This window comes from Cebus imitator, unplaced genomic scaffold (assembly GCF_001604975.1).
Source record: "Cebus imitator isolate Cc_AM_T3 unplaced genomic scaffold, Cebus_imitator-1.0 Scaffold105, whole genome shotgun sequence".
NCBI classification, from domain to species: domain Eukaryota; kingdom Metazoa; phylum Chordata; class Mammalia; order Primates; family Cebidae; genus Cebus; species Cebus imitator.
The window spans coordinates 6,204,200-6,212,394 of NW_016107420.1; the positions used below are offsets into that span (position 1 = coordinate 6,204,200).

Here is an 8,195-nt window from a genome sequence, read left to right on the forward strand (position 1 = left end):
AGGCAGGAGAATTGCCTGAACCCAGGAGGCGGAGGTTGCGGTGAGCCGAGATCGTGCCATTGCACTCCAGCCTGGGTAACATGAGTGAAACTCCGTCTCAGGAAAAAAAAAAGAAAAAAAAAGAAAAAACAGACTATATTGCATGGATTTATACTTGCTTCTGCGTCTTGATAGGTATTTTTTTTTAACTTAGTTAATATGTTACAGCTTTCTTTCCATGTCAGTGTATAGATGTTTTCATAAGATTTTATTGTCTATATGTAAGACTTTATTTTTTTAAATCGCTGCTTATTAGCACCGTAAGACAGGGCAAGGAAAAATTAATAGAAAAAAGTAGCTGCTTAGCATTCCAGTTATTAAGTTTACCATAGTTTATTCACTTAATCTACTACTCACATCTAGGTTGTTTTCAATTTGAGGCTATTAAAAGCAATGCTGCCTTGAACATTCTTGGGTAGTTTGTGTGGGCTACTGTTTTGGATACAGAAGTTGTAGGAGTGGCGTTGTGGTAGAGTGTAAAGTGGCATAGTGGAGTCAACCAAATGTGGCTTCAAACCCCTTGAACAAGTTATTTAAACTTTCTGAGTTTTAGCTTCTACCTTTGTTAAACAGGGATAACACTTGTCACTGAAACTTGTGAACATTACAAACGATGTATGTAGAACACCTACTTCAGTGACTGACATGTAACAGGCACAAAATAAATGTTAGCTTTAAAAGGTGTTTTAATCAATTTTATTATTCCCAGGGCTTTGGCAGACATTAAGTTTTTCCTTTTACACTCCTTTTATTTTTCTTAATCTGACTTAATATCAACTGTTATATTTATAGAAGGCATTTTATGTTTAATTTAAAAGTAAAAGATGGAGAAATGATTCTTGTAAGCTTGCTGTAGTTTGGTAGTAGCATTTCTTTGTTTTTATATAAGTAAACCTGAATATCAATCTGCTTGTCCTCCATTTTGCCCCCCACAGGGTGTGTACATGGGCTGGTTAACAGCATCTGGAAGTGGAGCCAGGATTCTTGGCCCTGTGTTCATCAGCCAAGTGTACGCTCACTGGGGACCACGATGGGCATTCTGCCTGGTATGTGGAATAGTGATGCTCACCATCACACTCCTGGGAGTGGTTTACAAAAGACTCATTGCTTTTTCTGTAAGGTATGGGAGGATTCAGGAGTAAACTAGCCGAGACTGTGATGGAAAGTACTTGTTGTATGGCACTTCCTGGTCCAAAGCTCTGCTAGGCAGTTGTGATGAACCAGTCTCCAAGAACAAGAACATATGTTGACTAATAGAATTCTACATGTAATTATGAATAGTAGGTTATATAAAAACATATTGGATCATAATTTCCTTATCTCAGAAATGAAACATTCGTCTTATAATACTTTTTTGAGGTTGCATGAACTAATGAGTGGATAGACAATGATATATAAATGTGAAGTTGTATTCTTAATACAAACTGCAGAAATGTCACTAAAATAATATACAGTGGAACCAAAAGAGGGTTCTGTAAGAATTAGCCATAGCAGAATAGAATTCTAGAATTTTAAGAACCCAGGTAGAGGCATTTTTATTCAAAGACATCTACTTTTTATTATTAAGAAATGCATTTTCTATTATAAAGTTGCCTTATGAGATAAAAATCATAACACTTATATTTTCCATTTTGCATGCCTAACATCCTACCTTGCTTTCTGTGAGTCTTTCTCCTAATACTGCACCTCTGCCTTATTTTAGTTTAGGGTTTCACTAAGTAACTTCTACATTAATACATGAGCATGAGTAATGCTAATATTTGAGCAGCACAGAGGATTAAGAGATCAAGATATTTCACTGCCTATTAGTTACCCTAATAGGGCTACCTACCTTTTTCTTTCAAATGCCAGTAATTCGCTTTAGAAACATAATCCAGATACGTGTTTGTGTGTGTGTGTGTGTGTGTGTGTGTGTGTGTGTGCGCGCGTATAGACACAAAATAGTAAATGGTTTCTTAAAATTATTGCTATTTTTCAACCCCCTTAAACTGGAGAAAAACATTCACTTTAATTAGATTATTTTCCCATCTCTTAGTAGTGGTGGGGAGGAACACAACAGTTTTCAATCTGTGTCTGCATAGCTGTTTAGAGCTGCAGAATTTTAGTTGGATTTTTAATTTGAATGATCCCTGACAGCTCCAATCTAGTCAGGTTAATAAATATTTGAGGCAAAATGGCTTTAATCTAACAGTTTACTGAGTTTACCTGAAGTTGGCTAAATAACACTCTGTATGTTTATACTTCTACCTCTACATAAGTTGAATGCTGATAAAAAGAACTAGTAGAGGACTATGTATATGGATAATCAGTGTTATAGAAAATGCAAAAATATTTCTAAATACTTTTCCAAATGTTTTCTACTTTAAGTTAGAAATATTTTCAAACCTGAGAATAAACACTATAATCTGCACTTCACAGGCAGGGTGCAGTGTCTCACACCTGTAATCCCAGCACTTTGGAAGGCCAAGGCAAGAGAATTGCTTGAGGCCAGGAGTTCAAGACCAGCCTGGAAAACAAAGCGAGACCCTGTCTCTCCAAAAAGTAAAATAAAAACAAAAATTAAAAAATATGTAATATGCACTTTATACTAAACTTGCTGTGCTCTTACAGTCAGTTTTTGTTCAGCTCTAGAAAAGGTCTTAATTTGATAGAATCATTCTATGATTAAATTTTGAAGACTGTTTTCACTCTCCTCTTCTGCCCATAGCAAGACTGCATCCATGGATTTATCAGAACTGCAGCCAGGTTTCTGGCTATTTGGCCAAATCTGGCATCCCTTTTACCTGTTATACTGCAGGTGCTTTCTGTGTCTTACATTTTTTGGGTCACTTCTAATCTTAAAGAGTAAACTCCACCCTTGGTTTGCATAGTGTGCATGACAGAAATAACCAGCAATAATAGTAATGATGAAAATGATGGGGCAAACATTTGTGGAGTGCTTTCCATATTCCAGGTAATGTGTAACATATAATTTAATTCTTACAGCAGTCTTACTGAGTGAAGATACTATTATGATTCCCATTTTACAGATGAAAGAATGGAGGCACAAAGAAGTTACTTGTCTAAGTAACAGTCTATCCTTAAAGTCCACAGTCTTAACCACTGTATTTTTCATAGTGAGGAAAATAAAAATAGCCCAGAAAGTTGCAGTTTCAATTAATTACTAATTGTAGGGTAACTTACCTATACCAGTGACTCCTATTAGCAGAAATATTTGAGAAACATAAGCCCACTGACTGGAGCTTTTGTCTTAGCATAATAGCCTGTTTCCAGCAAGAAAATAGCATAGAAAAGTTTCCCAGCTTCCAGAGATTTATAATATTTATTAAAATTCAGATAAACTATAACCTTGCATAAATTACTGTTATTTTCCTTTTTATTGAGAGCATTTTCTTTAGAGCATTTTCTTCTTATTGAGAGCATTTTCTTTAGAGCATTTTCTTCTTATTGAGAGCATTTTCTTTGGAGCATTTTCTTCTTTAGAGTATTATACCTTGCTCATCTTGGCACAAAAGAAGACAAAAGGAAGTAACATGGGATTGGGAAAAGAGCAAGGAGGCAAAGTTTGAGGAAAAAAATCACTCTGTTGATGTCTTCTTGAGTAGGACGAGTTGAGTGTAAGTAGAAAGTGATGACAGGAGATTTTAAGGTATGATATATTGTTAAGAGTAGTACATATTTAAGAAAAGAAAATATGTCTTTGAAAACCTAAATTTAAACTTGAAAAGAAAGGATGATTTTCATATTTTGAAAGGATTTATAACTTCTCAAAGCATCTCCATTCTATCTTGTTCAGTTTTACATTTAAAAATAAACTCCTGTGGTTCATATAAAATTTACCTCTTACATAAAGTGAAATCTGTAATTGTTTGTTTTAACAAGGATAAACTACTTATCTGCGTCTGTTCAATAATAGATTAACTTATTTTGAGAAGAAATTCTGGACACCGTTTTTGACTACTGAAGACTTATTTGTAATTTAATATCTACTTTACATTGTGAATGTTCATTTTCTAATAAACAAGATTATTTTGCATATATACCTTAAGTTTTTACACTTTATTCAGTTGTGCTTTCAATACATATTTAACAGGGTACCCACTATGTGCCAATTACCATGTATTTTGGGGGATTGTGCAGTAAACAAAACACGTAGAGCTCCTACCTTCATGAGGCTTACCTACCATCTCTACTAAAAATACAAACATTAGCTGGGTGTGATGACAGGTGCCTGTAATCCTAGCTACTCAGGAGGCTGAGGCAGGAGAATCCTATCACCATTGTAACAACACAGAGCAGCACCTTACCTGTTTTGGTAATGCTTGTGTAAACAAACTTACTGTACTGCCAGTTGTATAAAAGTATGGAACATACAGTTATGTAACATATTATTGGATAATAAATGACTATGTTCCTGGTTTATGTATTTACTATACTATGTACCATAATTTTATTTTGTTTTTTTGAGATGGAGTATTGCTGTATCACACAGGCTAAAGTGCAGTGGCACGATCTTGGCTTACTGCAGCCTCCAGGCGATTATACGAAAAAGAAAACCTCCAGGTTCAGGCAATTATACTAAAAAGAAAAAGCCAGGTGCGGTGACTCACACCTGTAATCCCAGCACTTTGGGAGACCAAAGCAGGCGGATCACCTGAGGTCGGGAGTTCAAGACCAGCCTGACCAACATGGAGAAAACCTGTCTCTACTAAAAATACAAAATTAGACGGGTGTAGTGGCACATGCCTGTAATCCTAGCTACTTGGGAGGCTGAGGCAGGAGAATTACTTGAACCTGGGAGATGGAGGTTGCCGTGAGCCAAGGTGAGCCATTGCACCCATCCTGGTGCAATGAGGATATGTTATGCAACAAGAGTGAAACTCTGTCTCAAAAAAAAAAAAAAGTAGAAAAAATAATTTTTTTAAAAACAGAAAAAAGCTTTTAGAATGTCATGTTTTTATACAGCTGTATCATGTGTTTTAAGCTGTTATGAAATGCCAAAACATTTAAGAAAAGTGAAGGCTTATAAAGTTACAGTAAGCTAAGGTTAACTTATTATTGAAAGAAATATCTTTTTGTCTGGGTGTGGTGGCTCACACCTATTACGCCAGTACTTTGGGTGGCCGAGGCAGGTGTATCACCTGAGTTTGGGAGTTCAACACCAACCTGGCCAACACATTGAAATCCCATCTCTATTAAAAAAGTAGCCGGGTATTGTGACACACACTTGTAGTTCCAGCTACTCAGGAGGCTGAGGCAGGAGAATCACATGAGCCTGGGAGGCAGAGGTTGCAATGAGCCGAGATTGCACCACTGCACTCCAGCCTGGGTGACAGCAAGACTCCATCTCAATAAAAAATATATATACATTATTTGCAAATTTAGTATAGCCTAAATGTATTGTCACATTTACTCACCACTCACTCACTGACTCACTCGGTACAAATTCTAGTCCTGCAAGCTTCATTCATGGTAACTGCCCTATTCACATGGACCATTTTTTGTCTTTCATGCCACATTTTTTACTGTACCTTTTCTTTGTTTAGATACATAAATACCACTATGTTACAATTGTCCACAATCTTCAGCAAGGTAACATGCTGTACAGATTTGTAGCCTAGGAGCAATAGGCTATACATATAGCCTAGGTGTGTAGTAGGCTATAGCAACTAGGCTTGTGTAAATACACTCTTTGATGTTCACCCAACAATGAACTCACTTAAAGATGTATTTCTTAGAACATATCCCATCGTATTACAGCCAAGCAATACAAGACTGTAATACAGTTTCAGGAAGGAAATGAGCAGATAGCGAAATAAATTTGATAAGTTGATAATTTTCTAAGCTGAGTGATTAGTGCACAGAGATAGATTTTACTATTTCATCTACTTCTGTATATATTTGACACTTCCTTAAAAATTAATTTGAAAAATATTTTGTAACAAACTTAGGTCATGGAAGAAATATGAATTGAAATCACAGAATTTCTTGAAAAAATAATCTGAAAAGTTACCATATCAGAATGGATGCAACCAAAACAGGTTTCAGAGGAAAATGAGTAACATGAAATATCTATATCAATAAAAATGATGAAAATAAATCAATTATGTACTCAGCACAAAAAGCTAAAGAAAGATATTTACAATACTCAAATAGTAGAAGCAACTCAAGAATCCATCAGTGGATGAATGGATAAACACAAATGGTACAATATGTAAATACAATGGAATATCATTCAGACCAAAAAAGGAATGAAATATTGATACATGAAACATGGATGAACCTTGAAGACATTATGCTAAGTGAAATAAGCCATACACAAAAGTATAAACATTGTATGATTCCACTTATACCAGCTACCCAGAATAACCAAATTCATAGATACGGAAAGTAGAATAGAGGTTACCAAAGGCTAGACAGGGGTGAGTGGGAAGTTATTTAATGGGCACAGAATTTGGGGTGATGAAAAGTTCTGGAAATGGATAGTGGTTATGAGGCAGTATAGGTGTAGTCAAGGAAATGACCATATCCGTGGGACGTGGCAACTGTGGCCACCATATAATTGACACAATAAGCCTCAGCATTTGCATTGCAGTTGCTCATTCAAGAAAAGCGATCTTCAGCAGGGAATTTGATTTTACCTGTCCTAAAACTGGCCCTTTGCTTGTCATGATAGTGAAAAACATATCCCTGGGTGGAGATTTCAGATGCTAATAAGACATGAAACATATGAACAAGCATGTACAGCTACTGTACATATGCAGCCAGGATGCCACTCAGAATATGCTTCCTAGTAACACTTCTTCCCAGCTCCTTAGCAATAATCAACTCTGTCTCATCCTTATGAGTAGCCCCTCCAAATTCTCTCTTTCAGGGTGTACTGTCTACTCTGCACTTAACTTTCAAAATATTCTTTTTCCTTTCCAATGAATTGCCCTATGCTGCATCTTCTTTGCTGTGTGTCTCTTGTTTAAATTCTTTTAAACTAAGAAGACAAGACCCCAAACTGTACAACATGGTGAAACTCTATTAAAAATACAAAATGTAGCCAGGCATGGTGGCATGTGCCTATAGTCCCAGCTAGTTAAGAGGCTGTGGTGGGAGGATCACTTAAGCCCTGAAAGCCAAGGCTGTGGTGAGCTGTGATTGTGCCCCACTACACTCCAGCTTGGGCAACAGAGCAGACCCTGTCTCAAAAAAAAAAAGATGAAGACAAGAACCAAGGTATTATAACAGCTGTCAACAGTTATGGTTGCAGAACAGTGTGAATGCACTTAATGCACAGAATTGTACACTTTAAAATGGTTAAAATGGCAAAATTGTATGTATATTTTACCACAAAAAATTAATTTAAAAAACATCCATGAGTTTACAAATATACCAAAAACACGTAACATTATTAGTCACCTTCTGAAGCTGTTAGAGCACCAATTCTTTATAAAGGAAAGAATGGACAGGATGCAGTGGCTCATACCTATAATCCCAGCACTTTGGGAGCCCGAGACAGGAGGATCACTTGAGGCTAGAAATTCAAAATCAGCCGAGGCAACATCGTAAGACCCCATCTCTACAAAAAAAAAGAAAAAAAAAAAAGGGCGAATGTGGTGGTGCACACGTGTAGTCTTAGCTACTCAGGTGGCTAAGACAGAAGTATCATTAGAGCCTTAGTTCAAGGCCACAGTGAGCAATGATCATTCCACTATCCTCCTGCCTGGGCAGCAGAGCAAGACCTTGTCTTGAAAAGAATGAAGCATTTCATTTGGGCTACCTTCTTTGTATCATCTTTATTTCAGGTTAACCAAATAACTGATGATAGAAAATTCAGAAGGAATGATAAAAGTAGAATATCACTATTTGGAATCCCTAATGAAATCATGGATCTAAAATGATCATCATTAAGAATGAAAGCCTCATAGGGAGCATTATGATGCATGGACAAGGCCGATAGCAATTTTTTTTTTTTTTTTAAGTGATAGTGTCTCCCTCTGTTGCTCAGGCTGGAGTACAGTGATGCAGTCATGGCTTACTGCAGCCTCAAACTCTCGGGCTCAAGTGATCCTTCCATCTCAGCCTGCTCAGTAGCTGGGACTACCAGCACTGCCACCATGCCTGGCTATTAAATTCTTATAAAATCATTTAGCCATAGCAACATAAGA

The 8,195-nt window shown here is 36.6% G+C and overlaps 1 protein-coding gene across 5 annotated transcripts in view; it reads left to right on the plus strand.

Annotated features, from left to right (window-relative positions):
• MFSD8 (major facilitator superfamily domain containing 8) overlaps positions 1-2,339 on the plus strand; it is a 45,493-nt gene extending 43,154 nt beyond the window's left edge. For all 5 annotated transcript variants that reach the window (XM_017537665.2, XM_017537667.2, XM_017537666.2 and 2 more), the window contains one exon: positions 975-2,339. In XM_017537665.2, coding sequence (XP_017393154.1) covers positions 975-1,181 — 207 coding nt within the window. In that variant the 3' untranslated portion in view covers positions 1,182-2,339. The remainder of the gene's footprint in view (positions 1-974) is intronic.
• The last annotated feature ends 5,856 nt before the right edge of the window (positions 2,340-8,195 follow it).